This window comes from Microcebus murinus, chromosome 3 (assembly GCF_040939455.1).
Source record: "Microcebus murinus isolate Inina chromosome 3, M.murinus_Inina_mat1.0, whole genome shotgun sequence".
NCBI classification, from domain to species: Eukaryota; Metazoa; Chordata; class Mammalia; order Primates; family Cheirogaleidae; genus Microcebus; species Microcebus murinus.
The window spans coordinates 80,611,847-80,629,045 of NC_134106.1; the positions used below are offsets into that span (position 1 = coordinate 80,611,847).

At 39.3% G+C, this 17,199-nt stretch overlaps 1 protein-coding gene across 33 annotated transcripts in view; it reads left to right on the top strand.

Moving 5' to 3' along the window:
• MAP4K4 (mitogen-activated protein kinase kinase kinase kinase 4) overlaps positions 1-17,199 on the top strand; it is a 192,903-nt gene that overhangs the window by 158,930 nt on the left and 16,774 nt on the right. For 9 of the 33 annotated variants that reach the window (XM_012740468.3, XM_012740471.3, XM_012740480.3 and 6 more), the window contains 10 exons: positions 504-610; positions 1,986-2,137; positions 2,785-2,882; positions 3,580-3,639; positions 5,185-5,360; positions 5,826-5,946; positions 7,025-7,216; positions 9,261-9,378; positions 9,695-9,865; positions 15,166-15,309. In XM_012740468.3, coding sequence (XP_012595922.2) covers positions 504-610; positions 1,986-2,137; positions 2,785-2,882; positions 3,580-3,639; positions 5,185-5,360; positions 5,826-5,946; positions 7,025-7,216; positions 9,261-9,378; positions 9,695-9,865; positions 15,166-15,309 — 1,339 coding nt within the window. The remainder of the gene's footprint in view (positions 1-503; positions 611-1,985; positions 2,138-2,784; positions 2,883-3,579; positions 3,640-5,184; positions 5,361-5,825; positions 5,947-7,024; positions 7,217-9,260; positions 9,379-9,694; positions 9,866-15,165; positions 15,310-17,199) is intronic. The other 24 variants (XM_012740474.3, XM_076001038.1, XM_012740488.3 and 21 more) reach the window with 5 other exon arrangements.

A 17,199-nucleotide genomic window follows, 5' to 3' on the forward strand; every position in this document is an offset into this window, starting at 1 on the left:
AAAATGATTTTTTTTCCTTCTTAAATTGAGGTTTTTGTTTTGTTTTTGTAATTACTTAATGGTGAAATTAAACAAAAGGGCACATTATTTTTCCTACATTTGGAATTTGCTTCCTCCGAATATATTCTTGCTTCCTGCCAGTCTTTGCTTCTTGCTGATCCATTTTTAGGCCATTGTTTGGTTTCTTTGAGCTTGTTTTTCTGATTCTCACATTATCTTAGCAAAATGCTTTATATGTCCTCTGCTACCACGCTTCAGTCCAAACATCATTTAAGTGTTTTACAAGAGTGTAGAAAGGCTGTTTGTTGTACTGGTTCCTTAGATCCTATGACTAAGTTTTCTCTCCCTATTATAAGAGTGGAGGAGGGGAAGCAAGGACAGGAGCAGCTTGGCAATAGGAAGTCCAGTGTAATTAGGGCTGCTGCAAAAATATGTTTTGGTGGGGAAATCTTTTCTCCTCCTCATGCATTCCATAATTTAATTGCTATATTTTCTACCTAAAGGTTCCTGTGAGAACAACATCTCGTTCCCCTGTTCTGTCCCGTCGGGATTCCCCACTGCAGGGCAGTGGACAGCAAAATAGCCAAGCAGGACAAAGAAACTCTACCAGGTAAATGGCAGGTGAAGGTTAACAGGTTTACTGTACAGTCTCCCACAGTCTTATTTTATCTGTTCTTGTAAAAATCCTTATAAACACAAATGTTCTGCCATAAAATCCATTAACATGAATAATATCAGATTGATGTGTAATAAAAAGAGTGTTTGGATCTGAATTTGTATTGTAGTAATTTTGAAATTAAAACTACCTGTCTCTTGTAATAGTGAATGGAGGGAACAGCAGGGAAGGGGTGGAGGAAAGGCTCTAAGAGAATTGTAATCTAAGGGAGCTTTTTATCTAAAGGATATTATAAGGCCTTGGAATAATGTAGAAATCATAGACAGGTTACTAAAGAAAGTCACTGGTTGACTGACAGTCTGCAATAAATGAGTGAACTAGCCAAATAATATTTTTTTAGATTCTAGAGCTGTTCTGTCTTCCACGGCAGCTATTAGCCACATGAGGCTTCTTAAATTTAAATTTAACTTGAAGTGAAATACAATTAAAATTTCATTCTTTAGTTGTGCCAGCCACGTTTATTTCAATTGCTCTATAGTCATGTGTAGCTAGTGGCTACGATATTATACAGCTCAGATATAAAACAATTTCATCATCCTAGAAAGGGCCATTGACCAACGCTATAATAGAGGGGAACGGAAGATACCACAGTCCACCCTGGTCATTAGCAGTGCTAAGGGGCTCTTTGCAGCTTCCGAGTTACCTATCTGACCACTTCAAGTTATACCAGTGTTTCATGGCAGAAGGCTAACTTTACATATTCAGTGATGATCAAGTTATCAAATGTTCAACATAATAATCTTAAGTCTGTGTCATTAAATCTTACCTAGCAAATGTGTGTTGGGGTATGTCCATGGCAGGCAATCCACCCCAGCCTGTGCTTTCCATACCATTTCCAACACGGCTTATGCAAAGGAATATCTTCTGTAAATGTCAGTTTTTGAGAGCAGCAATGGGTGGGTGAGAGTAGTAGCCTAGAAACAGATAAAATTTTGTGTGTAACGGTGGAAATGGAATGTTTTCATAATATTAAGAACTGAATGTATAACTGTAACAGAAATGATGACACTTCTAGACTGAACAGTAGCATTGCATCTCATGTTGCTACATGCAATCTGATAAAGATTTTAGGTCTGCTAATGGTAGGATATCATTTAGCATTTTTGGTTTGTTAAGATATCTGAGATGAAATCCATGAATAATATCATTATAACTTTTGGTGAATGTAATGTTAAATGCTGTTTATAGGCTATTTTTCTCATCTCTACATTTCAAAGACATGGAGTGCACACATCGTGCACATGTTTATAATTTGGTACTGCATGTTGGGATGATGCATTAGCTTTTCTTTTTTCTTCTTTTCTAACAGCAGTATTGAGCCCAGGCTTCTGTGGGAGAGAGTAGAGAAGCTGGTGCCCAGACCTGGCAGTGGCAGCTCCTCAGGGTCCAGCAACTCAGGGTCCCAGCCTGGCTCTCACCCTGGGTCTCAGAGTGGCTCCGGGGAACGCTTCAGAGTGAGATGTATGCTGCCTTTCCTTTACCCTTTCTCCATTAGTGGCTTTGGGCTATGATCAGTATATTGGAAATCCTTCTTCATCACTAAAAACGACCTGTGGTTTACGTATAACTGCCTGTCACAAAACCAATGTTTTGGTATAGGTTCCTACTGACACTAATAGTCATTATGATTTTAACTATAAAAGAGTAAATTTTGAAAACTTTACACATGCCCAGCACCCTGAGCAGTTTACAACTCAGTGCAATTAACTAACTTGTCCAGGGTAATCAGCTAGATGTCTGAGCTGGAATTTGAACCCATTTCTTTATGGACTCCAGGCCTATACTGTCATCAGTATTGGTTATTTTAGCCTACTCTTAATAATAGACTTGTGAATATTCCATCTACTATATTACTGGTAACAAGGTATTACTTGCGAATGGCATGTTAAGTAGAGTGTGATGATGGAGGGTTCTAAGTACGGAGTCAGAAAGCCTGCCAGGGCTCTCCTAGGTCCCTTACTTTGCCCTGGAGTTCAGACCTGCATGTGGAGACCCTGGCATGACTGGGGTTGAGAGAAGTAGGTAGGGGTGGGGGCTTGGACAGCTTTGCGACATGCATCTATACGTTTATATGTATCTGCCTTTCTTGTCTCTTTCGAACCCAACAGCATCATCCAAGTCAGAGGGCTCTCCATCTCAGCGCCTTGAAAATGCAGTGAAAAAACCTGAAGATAAAAAAGAAGTTTTTAGACCTCTCAAGCCTGCTGTAAGGATAGCACAAAATTTGTCTTACTTATTTCAGGCTTGAATGAGATCCTTCTTTTAAAAATATGTGGTTGAGAGGCCTGCGGTCTTTTCTGTTGGGCCCCTTTGCAGATTTGAGGAATTACAAGGCATGACCTAAACCCCAGACACATCTGTGCACCTTCCCTTAGTCATCTTCTATGTAAAATTCTTAATAGAATGAAACCTTTTTTCTAGCTTCAACCATGCACTCTGTGTAGTCACTTTACAAAGAAACAGGACAAAGTGTGTTTTTTATTTAGTGACATTTCCTTCTAAGGAAACAGATACTTTAAAAATACAAAAGGACAAAAATCCTGTTTATTTTTTTGCTTGGCATTAACCTTTACTTATTCTTGATGAATTGGGCATTTACAGTACTGGCTTTTGGAGTAAATATTTTGAAACCCCTTTCTTAAACTCACCTGTTGCTTAAATTCTGCCTTTTGGTACCTGGGGCGGTAGTTGTGACTGCTTCTAGTACTTCTCCTTTAACTCCTCATGTGTAAGCTGACAGTGTAACTGCGTGCACACTGTGGAATTTTAAGCCTGTCGGTTTTAATTTCCTGCTTGAACTGATTTCTGTACTTCTCTCCTTCTTTCTGCCATGCTTCTTCGTATTGTGCATTCCTCATCCACGATGGCTTCTTGGATTCCTTGAAACTGCCGCTGGCCTGCAGGGGGAAGTGGTAAGCCCCACCTCTGAAAAGTTCAGCATCAGAGCAGCACTGTGTCTGCCGGTAAACTCAGCTGTTGCCTGAGCTGTAGTCCTGCGCCCTGTGCAACTTGAACCCTTACACTTTTACTTCAGTTTTCATAACACATAACATTCGCTGCATTTGTTATTACTCTTATTAAATATAGCTTTTTCGTCTAACCATTTTAAAAGCTACAGCCATAACCACAAAATAGCAAGACTCAAAGCCTAACACTCAAATCACTGTTATTTCAGAGGCTCAAGCTCAAAGAAAAGAAACATATTCTCAACTGTGAAAAAGAAGAAAATTACATTGGAACTGCTAAAAATAAGAGAGAAAAATAGCTATGTAGTCTGCTTTTTAAAAAGTTATTACTTTTAAATAAAATTCCCAAATAGATGAATTTGGAGTTTTGTTTGAAAATGTAAAGTATTAACAATAATTATTTCTGAAAATTATATTTGGTGGATTGGTTGAGTCTTAAAGTGTCAGAGTCTAGAAGAGTAAAGGGAAATGAAGCTCTTTGAATAAATTTTACCATGTATTTCTTTTCTTTCTGTCTGTGGTTTTTTTTTTTTTTTTTTTTTTTTTTTTGAGACAGGGTCTTGCTCTGTCACCCAGACAGGAGTGCAGTAGTGCAATGATAGCTCACTGCAACCTCCAACCTTTGGGCTGAAGTGATCCTCCCACTTCAGCCTCCTGAGTAGCTGGTACTATAGGCACATGCTACCATGTCTGGCTAATTTAAAAATTTTTTTTTGTAGAGATGATGTCTTGCTGTGTTGCCCAGGCTGGTCTTAAACTCTTAGGCTTAAGCAATTCTCCCTCCTAGGCCTCCCAGAGTACTGGGATTGTAGGCATGAGCCACCATTCCCAGCCTACTGTGGATTTCTTTTCTTTCTGATGTTCACATTAATTGGTAGTATTACAGGGAAGTGGGGGTAAGGCTTGAAGGCAGGGTTGTAGGGAAGTCCACAGTACATTAGGTCACCACTTTCTCTCTTGATGTCTCATGCACCTTTTTCATGAATGTGGCAAATTATTAACAGTCAGTGAAGTGATATGGGAATGATATATACTGGTGCTCACTTCACTCTTCTTTCACTTTTTTGCAGGCTTGAAATTTTTAATAATAAAAGTTGGAAAAACATGCCCCCCCCCCCCAACCCCATATAACTTTAAATTAGGCCTGTTTAACTAGAAGCTTGCTTTCTGGATATTTCCCTTAAAAGAAGACTTTGTCATATTTGTCTTGACAACAAAGCCCAAGGATCTGTCTGTACACATTTGTTGATCTAGAATTTTTTCTTATATTTAAAAAAAAAAACACTATCAGCTTATCATAAGCAGATTGTTACTTTTTTATTGTGGGATTTGAGCTGTATGCAACATCTTTGACTTTTTTGGTCTTTTCTATCAAGAGCTGTAAGAGCTCACCTTCATATGAAGCTGGTAAATACTCTGCAAAACAGTTTTATAAAACTAACTGTGTTGGCATTTGTTGATAGTCAAAGAACTCACTCTTTCCTATTTTCGCCTGCTATCCTTCTCCTTGCCTTACTCTCTCTTCTCTGTCCTGTGCCTTAGGATTTGACTGCACTGGCCAAAGAGCTTCGAGCAGTGGAAGATGTGCGGCCCCCTCACAAAGTGACAGACTACTCTTCGTCCAGTGAGGAGTCGGGGACGACAGATGAGGAGGACGATGATGTGGAACAAGAAGGGGCCGATGAGTCCACCTCTGGACCAGAGGACACTAGAGCAGCGTCAGTCCCTGATCTGTTTAAGAGAGGATGAGAGTTTCTCTCTGAGCCTTTTTCCCCCTAGGAACCAGATAGTTTTTTTAAAAACCTGTCACACGATCCCATGAGCATTAACATTTAGTTATCGAGGATTCAGCAGTGGGCAGCCTTTGTGATCTTCCCCCTCCTCTTTCCCCAGCGTCCCAGCATGTACTTAATTTTTTCCTTTTAATTTGAGGATACAATGGAAATATCTGTATGGTATAACTGCTTCAATTAGCCATAAATATTTGTTCTAAATTTTTGCTCAAAGACTTGCTGCACTGGAAGAAAATTCATTGTTAAGGGGAAAAAATTAAGCACTTGCCTTTTTTGAGGAGACTTTTTACCTGTAGCTTCATCTCATCTTACAACCTTGAGAAAGTAATCTCCTCAACTTGTGAAGTTAAGGCCCTTCATTTCTGGGTTTGTTTTTTTTTCCCTCCATAGGTCATCTCTAAATTTGAGCAATGGCGAAACAGAATCCGTGAAAACTATGATTGTCCATGATGATGTAGAAAGTGAACCAGCCATGACCCCATCGAAGGAGGGCACTTTGATCGTCCGCCAGGTACCTGTGTCTTCTCTCTGTTGTCAGAGGCTGAGCTTTTCCTGTAGTCATTAACCCACTTGCTCATTCACTCACTCATGCTGTTTCTACATCATCATCTGTTTTCATGTTAACAAGTCCCAGAGGGTAGAGTGTTGAGTGTTGGGGGCTAGGGAGGCAGGTGTGTGCTGCATGCCCAGAAGGTAGCACGTAGTCCTCCACCCCACATCGCTGCTTCTCTGCATGTCTGCGGCAGCCCTCATTCAAGCACCGCACTGAGTCTCACAGTCTGTGTCTGAGCGGTAGAAAAGCCACGGGGAGTCCTTAGCAGGCTTGCAGAGTGAGGAAGCCAGTCTGGTGCGGCAGAGCAGCCACAGTGGCCCTGCAGAGCGCACTCACTCCAAGCGTCTGAAGTGCCGCAGCAGGAGCGGGCAAGTCGGGCAGGGCGAGCCTCATTACAGCCCCAGAGACTTGGAGAACCAAAGGGTTGGGAGGTCATTCCTCTGTGTTCCAAAATGTTAGTTTTCTCACCTGTTGAGTAATTAAATGTGTGCCACCCAGATGTGCTCAGTTTGGATCACCAAGTTTTATAACTGTCTGTAAATTTCTTAGCTTAGACTTAATTAAAGTGATATGCTTGTCATTTAAATAGAACAGGGCACCCATCTAGTATTTTGGACTTTGCCCTGAATGTGTTTCATGCTATGGTAATGCATTTGGATGGAACGTAGGAAGAACATGGAAAAGACCAGGATTCAGAGAAGTCATGGGGTACTTTCTAGAACTTCAGACAGGAAGATTTAAAAGAAAAATAAAGGAATAGTGGTTTTGGTAACAGAAGCTAGTACAACAGACTGCATTAAACCTTCACTACTTGAATTATGTGGCCACCAGATTAGGTACTTTTAATTCTGTTGGCTCAACTTAGACATTTGGCAAGGAAGTATGAACAATTCGGGCTAATTTCTTTGGTTTTTTCCTTGGTAATTTAGCAAAGTTTGAAAAGTCACACAGCACCTTAAACAAAGCAGTTATCAGTAGGGTTGTAGGCAATTTCAGCAGCGCTTGAGCGAGACAAGTGTGCCTGTTTTTTCTACAGAGTACAGTTGACCAAAAGCGTGCCAGCCATCATGAGAGCAATGGCTTTGCCGGTCGCATTCACCTCTTGCCAGATCTCTTACAGCAAAGCCATTCCTCCTCCACTTCCTCCACCTCCTCCTCCCCATCCTCCAGCCAGCCGACACCCACCATGTCCCCACAGACACCCCAGGACAAGCTCACTGCTAATGAGGTATGTCTCGCACCACAGCTGGCTGCTTTCCTGGGGTTAGACCAGCACTGCCTAGGAGCTAGTTTGCAAAGGAGACCTTTCCAACACCCTCAGCCCTTCCCTACCCACCCTGCTTTCTCTGTCACCTATCCTTTTCCCCTACCCCAAGTAACATGTTTCAGATCTGCATACAAATCCCTTAACCCTAGATCAACTTCCCTCCAAACTTGCCAGTTCACTGTTTACTTGTCTCTGGATAAGTGTAGTTGCATGGCTTTCTTTATTCAGTTTATTTTTTTTTAAATCTAAATAAAATGATTGCTGTGTTCTCAGACCCATTATGTATTTGGCATGAAATTCTTATAGTCATTGTGGATTCTGCCTTTTTCATTCTTTTTATCTAATAAAGTATAGGAAAATTTGGTTAAGCAGACTTGGACTTAACTAGACAGACTTGTTATCCTGAACAGGAATGGAATATCTTTAAAACCAGGGCTGGATTTTTTTTTTTTTTCCTTTCGGAGGGGGTGGTTGCTGATTAATCACTCTTATTTGTTTTCACCAACCTTGTTAAAGGGATTTCTTTCCATGAAAGTCACAATCACTCAGAGTTTAAGAAGCCAAATCCTTTTTGGGGAAACCTAGAAAATTAGGATGTTAAGCAAGAAAGACAAGGATCTGAGAGCGTATTTAATTTAAGATTTTATATGAGAAATCCTGTGTTCTGCTTCAAAGGCTTGGCTGTGGTGCTCAGTCTGGGTGCTAGCTGGATGATTCTTTGCTCTTTAAACAGGGTTCTGCCCCAAGTGCAGTGACAGAGCCCACCTTGAACACCCTGTATTTAATTAAACAAGTGATTTGAATTCACATGAGGCTTGGTTTAAATGCATTTATCTAACAGTTGATGGAGGTCAAAACTGATGTGTAGCTTCAGCCTATCTTGTTAATGTAAACACTTAACTGACTGCCCACTCCTACTTTGGTTCTCTTGTTAGAAAGAATCAGAAAAATCCTCTCTTTAAGGAGCAGGGGCAAGTCAACTGCTTCCTAGATAGATAGCCTTGGCATCAGATTGGTCGTTGGCTGGATTGGCCACTGACTTATGGGACAGGGAGGGAAGCCTGCCAGTGGCAGGTGTTCAGGTGGGGAGCTTAGGAGGGCCTGGGTTCTCAGACATAGTGACTCTCAGGTGCCCACAGAGGGGGTGAAATGCTACAGGACAAAATTGGACGTGTTCTTTTTTCCCCCCGAGATATATATCCCACCTACACTCACATTCTTCCTTATATTTTAATTTTTGCTCCATTTTGCTCTAATGTACAGTATTTTACTATAACTCTTAACTCACTAAACTGGCAAGTTTATTTATTTTTCTGTTTGTTTTGTTTTTAATTGTCATTACATTTCCACTTAACAATTTGTTTCACTTTCTTTGTGTTTTTTTGTCTTAAGTTACAGTATTAACCAAAACACTAGCACTCTTAAAAGTTCAAAAGGGTATGCCTTATTTTGTCATTTGCACCTTTCACTAATGAGCTCCTGTTTGGTATGGGTTTAATGGTGATGCACCTAAAACAGTGGTAGCCAAAGCTTCTGTAGCTTTCTGGCAAGAGGCTCAATTTAAAAAAAATAAAATTAAAATTTGCAAATATTCCAACATAGATTAACTTTTCTGGGTAGGTGAGTAAATTCAGAAACTGGTGAATTGAGATCAAGACATTTTAGATTTCTTTTAGGAGTTTTCATTATAACTATTTAATAAAAAAAAAAAAGCTAGGAGCATGAAGTGTCGATTTTATTGGTAGCTTGCAGCATCACTGTCTTGGATGAGCAGTATGTCTGAAAGAGATGTGGCTCCTGCAGTGGTTCTGGATGGAGCGACACCTGTTCTGGGGTAAACTGTGCCCATTGGAAGCTCCCTGCAGAGCACTTTTGGGGAATGATGCAAGAGATATAGGGCTTTGTCTTGGGAAATAGTGCAGTGTAGAAGTGAATTGAAATGTTTTTTTAATGTTCATTTTTAAAAATGTCATTTGTATTAATAAAATTGAAATTTACATTGCAGACTCAGTCCGCTAGTAGCACACTCCAGAAACACAAATCTTCCTCCTCCTTTACACCTTTTATAGACCCCAGATTACTACAGATTTCTCCATCTAGTGGGACAACAGTGACTTCTGTGGGTAAGTACAGTAGCAATAAGGAAGCAGCTGACAAACAGGACTCAGTCCCTTTGAGTTGCTCTGTCAGGTGGCTTAGGCATGGCATGATCAGTGTTCACAGCCACAGACCTCGGGTACAATCCCCCCATCCCACTTGCATTGCCTTATTTGCAATGAGCTGCATAATTGATTTCCTTTCTCCATATACATTTCTTATAAATTTCTTCTCCTTAACCAAGTGTTGGTTATGGCATATGAATATTCACTTGAGGTGTGGGGGAAGGGAGGCAGACATTGTGTGTGTACAGAAAATAATTTCAAATGTGTTCTGTTTCAGTGGGGTTTTCCTGTGATGGAATGAGACCAGAAGCCATAAGGCAAGATCCTACCCGGAAAGGCTCAGTGGTCAATGTGAACCCCACCAACACTAGGCCACAGAGTGACACCCCAGAGATTCGTAAATATAAGAAGAGATTTAACTCTGAGATTCTGTGTGCTGCCTTATGGGGTAGGTATCTTACTGCTACTCCAACTCTTTCATTTTTATTCTGAAAGGTGCTCTGGTCTTTTAGAGACTTACTATTTTAAGTAGTGTGGGTATTTTGGGGGGGCACTGGTAATGGGATTGAAGATATTCGTGATGCCCATCTCCTGTTGGCTAAGTGGCGCATTAGTGGAACAGTGTGGTATGTGTGTGTGTATTTGCACCCCTTTCAGCAGTCAAATATTGGAAAGCATGACCAGTGCCCATTTCTTCGTGTGAAAAAGAAAAGTGAAAAGATGGAACAGGTACTTTGTTTCTGTGTATAGGGAGAATATTGAGCCCCTCACCTTTCCTCTGCTCCCCCTTCTCGACTTCTCTCTGTTGTTGACTGCTCTCTTCCCCTGTCAGCAGCCCTTGCTCAGCCTCTCTGCCAAGGGTTTTGGAAGAGTGTTTATACCCATGGCAGACACATGTGCTTCCTCTGTGACCCCCTGAGATCTGGCTTTCTGCCCTTGTCTACTGAAAGATTATTTTGTAGTCCCCAGAGATCATACCATAAGGTCTTTTCTTTATTAACCTCCTAAATAAAGATAACCTTAGTAATTTGGGTGACTGTGGGCATCACACGAAAGCAGCAGGCACAACATTGTCACCAGTATGTTGCTGTTCATTAACGTTAGTGACCGTCATTGCAGGAAATGGAGCCTTCATCATTTTTGTTTACATTAAAGGCCTTTCATGGGACCGTTTGTGTCATCAAAAATGATTACGTTATATTTGGTGTAGAGATAGTGTTAAATATGTCAATTCTTTTGAAATTGATAATGCATATTAAGCAGGTGATGTCATTTTTATCCAGCATAGTTACACTTGGTAATAGTCTTATACTTATTTTATATTCCTCTAATGTCCCAGAACATATTGGACCCCCTTCTGTGTGCTGTTAACTGATTTTTTATTAATTAAAAAGATTTCTAAAACCTTCTTTTCCCAGTTAACTTCTTTAGTACTTCTAAGAAAAATAGATTATCTGGAACCTATGTTTTTAAAAATGCAGTGAAACTTTCCATTTTATTATTATGTTAAAAGAATAGATAGGGAAATGACTTAAGTTGAAGTATGTTTCTATAAGTCAGTGTATTTAAGATATTTCTTAGTTAGGGACACACCAATGGTGGATTTTCTTAAACTGCTTCTTAAATAGTCATCATTAGTTGCCTTGTGAGTTAAGTTAAAAATAAGCCTCTTAAAGACTTAGACTCAGAAAAGTTAAAAGATACAGTATATACACTAATGTCCCAACAGAAGGACATTCAGAATACATTATAAGTATCATTATTTGGGGATGGTAGAATTCACACATAGATTAGTTTTTTGTATTTCCTAGGAAATGTTTGCAACAAGCATTCTTTTATAATCATGTAATGACTCTTGTTCTGCAAATTGCTACATATTTATTTTTTAATAAGGTGCTTTTCTTCTGTTGGAGCCAGGATTATTTTAGCACATCTTTTTGAACATGATTTTTCCATTCTCATGTTTATAATGAGTTACATGTATTTCTTATGTAGAGCTTTGCTATAATATCATATTGATCATAGAATTTAAGGGTTTTTTATTTTTTTGAAACAGGGTCCCATTCTGTTGCCCAGGCTAGGGTACAGTGGTACGGTCACGGCAACCTCAAACTCTTGGGCTCAAGTGATTCTCCTGTTTCAGCTTCCTGAGTAGCTGGGACTATAGGCATGTACCACCACATCCAGCTAATTAAAAAATTTTTTTTGTAGAGATGTGGTCTCGCTATGTTGCACAGGCTGGTCTTGAATTGCTGTCCTAAAGTGATCCTCCTGCCTGGTCCTCCCAAAGTGCTGGGATTACAGGTGTGAGCCACCATGCTGGCCTTAAAGGAAGTCTTAAATCATGTAGTGATCTTAGTCATTTCTCACATTGACCTACAGAGGATTCCTGTAAACACAATTATAATTCTTAGTAGAATGATCAGGGTAGGGAGCCTTATTATAAGCATTATTTAATTATATATAACAGTTGAAAGGTTAAAAAGTATATTTATAAAAAATTCTTGTAGCATGGAACTCAGTTTTTTTCATAGGCCCATAATTTCCAAGGTTGTTACTTTTCAGTGACTGTGTCTATATTCTTTTGACTGTTAGCTCTCATTACTTTACAAAATTATACATTTCTTGGAAATATATGAAGGAAAATTAAAAAGTAGAGTATGAGTGCCGAAATATCTGAAATTTTATGTGAAGATTTTTCAGCATTATCTGATTTTCCTTTATTCTTTCTCACTGTAAATTTTGAGGTTGGTACTTACATGCTGTTTATTTTTGGAAACCATAAATAATAGGATTTCTTCACAGTGCTAACAATTTGTGTAGTTATTATCAGATTCTTGACATAGCTTATTTCCTGATCTACTTGATATTGAAGACTGACCAGGAATATATTGAAATATTACATAGAATAGAATCTTTGGAAAGGGCTGTTTGTCAGTGGCTCTCTCAGTAAATGTCATTTCTATGGATACCTTTTAATCTGTTTAGATCAACTCACCTAGGCAGGGAAAGCACTAAGCACAATGTTCAAATAAATTCTACCTTGATATAGATAGAGTCAGGGCAAAATGGTCAATGTCAAAAATAAATTATATGAAAATGAGTATAACATACTACATATATGAAATACTAATTTTTCTTAAACTGATAAATCTGTTTTTAAATTGTACAGCAGTTTTTTTCTTAGCATTAAGTCATTATATGACAAATATGATAGTTCTTTTAAAGAAGAAAGCTCATAAAAACATAACAGCTTACTATAAGCTTAAAAAGTGTAAGGCCATAAGCATTAATTCATGCCGTGATATGACCTGATGTATAAAATGTCAGTGTCACCCACAGCAGTGCTGTCTGTTTAGGGCAGCTGCCAGCCTTGTGTAGCTATTTAAATTCAAATGAATTAAAATAGAAAATCCATTTTCTCAGTTATACCAGTCACATTTCACATACTCAGTAGCCACATATGGCCATTGGCTAACGGACAGCACAGATAAAGAGCATTTCTGTGTCATAGTAGAAAGTTCTAAAGATCTTAATTATAGATGATATAAGAAACCATAAGCATCTATGAGCCTTTTTCCTTATGCTGTACATATGACCATTTTGGGCAGTTCTTGTTTACGTTTATTTTAAAGATCACTCTGGATGGGAAGCAGGGAATACTCAGGCCTTCCCTTTTCCCCCTAATTCCAGAGGCTTCCTTCAGATTTTCTGAAGCTATTTCACAGAGCTGTGTTAGATTCTAGCAAACTGTCTTAGCACCAGACGGAGAGCATCTGTCATGAGGTGGAGGTGTGTGCATGCTCTTATAAAACACGCACTGTTTCTACAAGGGGAAGATGGCGTTGTGTGTTGAGTAGTAGATTTTAAATGGGGCACTTTTATCGGGTCATATTATTATCAAAAACTGTAGCTGTCTATCTCTTGAATTCATAAAGATTTCTTCACATTTTTTATATTTTCTGAGGACTACAGGGGTGGTATTATGATAGTTCAGAGCCTGTGGTGCTTGGGCATGTTTCTGTCATCCATGTGTGACCTTAATCACTGCAGTTCTCATTCAAGTTTGCATAGCAGTGACAATATATGTATAAATTCCAGGTTCCCCACTCCCCCACACGACCCCAAAAGGTGCTTCCAGTTTCCTCACAAGGATCACTTGAGTAGACACTGTCCTCTAAATGTTGAGGTGATACCCACTCAATCTGGCACAGACACAGAGCTGAGAGAGGGCTTTTGTCTTGTTGCCTTCATAGTTATTAATTTCAGATTCTCTATAAATAGGGCGTGTGTGTGTGTGTGTGTCTGTACACATGCCATGATATTCTTCCCTGTCATTCCATCTACCTGAAAATACTGATTGAGTAATCACTTTGTAAAAGCACGTATACTTTATTCTTTGTCTCAGTGAGTTTATTGCCCAGTTTCGGGAATTAGGGTAAACATGTATGTGGCCGGTTCCCTAGGAGTATAAGGTGATCTGTGCTGCATTTACAAAGGCAGTTTAGGTAATAAAGGTTCTTGACCAAGGAACCGAGAACATATGGGGAAATAAGTGAATGATAAAGAGGGAGAAGTAAGTTCGCTCAAGGGACAGGGAGTCTTGAATGCCAATATGAGGCTCTTGGAACATCTCCTACATGGAGTTTGTAGTTTTTGAAGATACAGTGTGACTCAATGAGTATTTTAGGGCACTTAGCATTGATTTGATATGCTTTCATGAGAAAGTAGAGGGAAACTGTTTTAGCAACCTCAGTTAAGATCTCTGTCCATCAATTACAAGGCTGCCAAAGCCTAGAGAATTCTGAGAGCAGCAGAAAGGAGGGACAGAGAAGAGGAGGTCTTATCTGGATTTGGTGGCTAGTTTAGCTAATTTTGCAGAGCGGCTGTGGAAGAGGGTGGTGCTGTTGATGGAAATGGCAAAAGTCAGGAAGCTGGTTTCAGTAGAAATGTGTAGTGGGCGGAAAAGCAGGGGGTGCAGTATGGCATTAGGGTTTACTGGTTCTGAGGTGCTGCTTGAGCACAGGTGGATATGGGTCATCAGACAAACAGCAACAGGGAGGGTCTCTTTAAGAAGGCAGAGGAGGTGCCTGGAAACAAGGAAGGGGACTTCATACTGCAACAGAAGAGAAGAAAAACCATGACAGTACATGGTCAGAGAGCGAGGAGGTTGCATGGGAAGGTCACAATATTTTAATTTTCCTAAAAAATAGAGTGACAGGAGAATTGAGTGCAGTTGTTTTTTGATAGTGGCGAAGAGGGGTCTTTTAGAAAAGTTTAAACTGAGTGATAGACGCCAAATCACAAGCCATTTGTTAAGGGTTGGAGGAGGGCTCTAAGTTTGCTGATGAAAACAGAGGTGAAGGAAGTACAAAGAGACCATGGTGTCACATGAAGGTTTGTTCAAGTGTGTAATGTGGCTAATTAGATGCTGAATCTGCCATGAAATTGTGTGCTTAAACATTTTGGGGCAACGGAGGAAGAACTGGAAACTGATGGTTTGTTAAGGACATAGCGAGAGTGAGGCTTCCATCTTCCCGTAAGGATTAAGGAACTATGGGACCATCACGCCTATGGTGATGTGATGGCAGGTTTGGTTACATTAACCTCTGACTATTCAAATCATTTCTTTTTCTGGGTGAATTAAAGAAGCTGCACTTTTTTCCAAATAGATGATGTTATTCTTTACAATTCGGCTATTTGTTAAGCATAGCATAACATTGAGGCTTTTCTCTGTCCCTGAAACAGGAGTGAATTTACTAGTGGGTACAGAGAGTGGCCTGATGCTGCTGGACAGAAGTGGCCAAGGGAAGGTATATCCTCTGATCAACCGAAGACGATTTCAACAAATGGATGTACTTGAGGGCTTGAATGTCTTGGTGACAATATCTGGTAAGTGTTTGTTTAGTAAAACAGAATATATGATACTGTTTAAAAATATTTAAGCTTTACTCACCAAACTTCCGTTAGGGTGTTTGTTCTCCAAAGTACTGGTTAAATGAGATAGAACTGTATTGTGATTTTATAATAATGTGAAAGTAAGATATATTCAGGTAACACATACATGCCCATTTGACCTGTAGCCCTTCCAGAAAACAGTCTTGAAAAGCATACAAACATGTGCTCTCTCATCGGCATCTTATGCATGACTCACCCGGCCAACCCTCTGTTGCTGGTTAGGTTTCAGTTGCCTTACCCAGTATGCAGGTCTGTGTCCATTCCCTCCCAGGCTTTTACATGCAAAAGGAACTATTCTTTGTGATTATTGCATTATGTTTTTTATTCTTATGTCAATTAATACTTAACAGTATAAATTTCTTCTTTTTAAAAACAGCATTTTTCTCTGTAGTAGGTTATTAAATATGAAATGTCCAATTTCCAATCAAAAGTTTAGTTTATTATATTTCAAACAAGCAGTTCAATTAAAGTGTGTGCCTAAACTGTCAACACAGTTTTGCCATCTTAACAGGAGTTTGCTTATGCCAGCAGCAAAGACGCCTGGAGAGCAAGTGATAATGAAATTGTCAAAGGTGTTTTCCACAGCTTGTTGAGAACTGAATATTTTTCCTTGCAAGAAGTGGTCCAAAGCCTGGAAGAAGTGGTCGTCAGTTGGTTGCAAGGTCTAGGGAATATGGTAGATGATGGAGAGTTTCCAAGTCCAGCTACTGTAGTTTGAGCAGCATTGTTTTGTGTAAATGTGGTCTTGTAAAAGGATTGGCTTGTCTCTGTTGACCAATCTTGGCTGCTTAATCACATGCATTTTCATCATTTCATCCAATGGTTGCAGTAGACATCCATTGTAATTGAGTGACCAGGTTTCATGAGGCTATAGTGGATAATACCAACCCTAGACCACCAAACAGACACTGTTAGCTTTTTTTGATGAAGATTTGGTTTTGGACTGTGTTTTGGCACTTCATCTTTATCTAACCATCATGCTTGTGATTGTCAAAAAGAATCCATATTCATCACATGTAACAATATGGTGTAGAAATGGTTCACCTTTGTATTGTTACAGCAAAGAAAGGCAAGCTTCAATACGATTTCTCTTCTGATGTTCATTTAATTCAGGCGGAACCTATCTATCCAGCTTCTTTACCTTGCCCATTTGGTTCAAATGGTCCAGTATTGTTGGAGTAGTAATGTCAAACCTTGCTGCTAATTCACGAGTAGGTTGAGATGGACTCATTTCCACTACAGCTTTCAGCTCATCGTTATCCACCTTGGTCTCAGGTCACCCACCTGGCTCATTTTCAGGATTAAAATCACTAGAATGGAACTTATCAAACCATCAATGTACTGTGCATTCATTAGCCACATCCTTGCCAAACATTCCGTTGATATTTTGAGCTGTCTTTGCTGCATTGGTTCCACGATAGAACTCATATTCAGAAATAACATGAACTTTTGACTTTTCTATCCATGGTTTCACAAAAATTGCTCTAAAAAAAATTAAAGGATAATCGCAAACCAAAATGTGTATTTGAAGGAATGGGGATGCACCTTCACAATAAAAAAATAAGAAGTGTCAAAGTGAAATGTCAGAGATATCAACTGTCAGACTTAGTACTTAAGGAAATCAGACATTTCATCTTTAATAACCTAATATAAATTATATGTGTTGATTTTAGAAAGTAAGAAACTATTGCAGAAAAGGAACTAGGAGAAATAAAAAGTAAAATCATCCAGAGATAACATCTGTTAACTTTTAAGTTTTTAGCTTCCAATCTTATAAGCATATGCCACACTCAGTATAAACACTTAAGGAAAAAAGTCTGCATA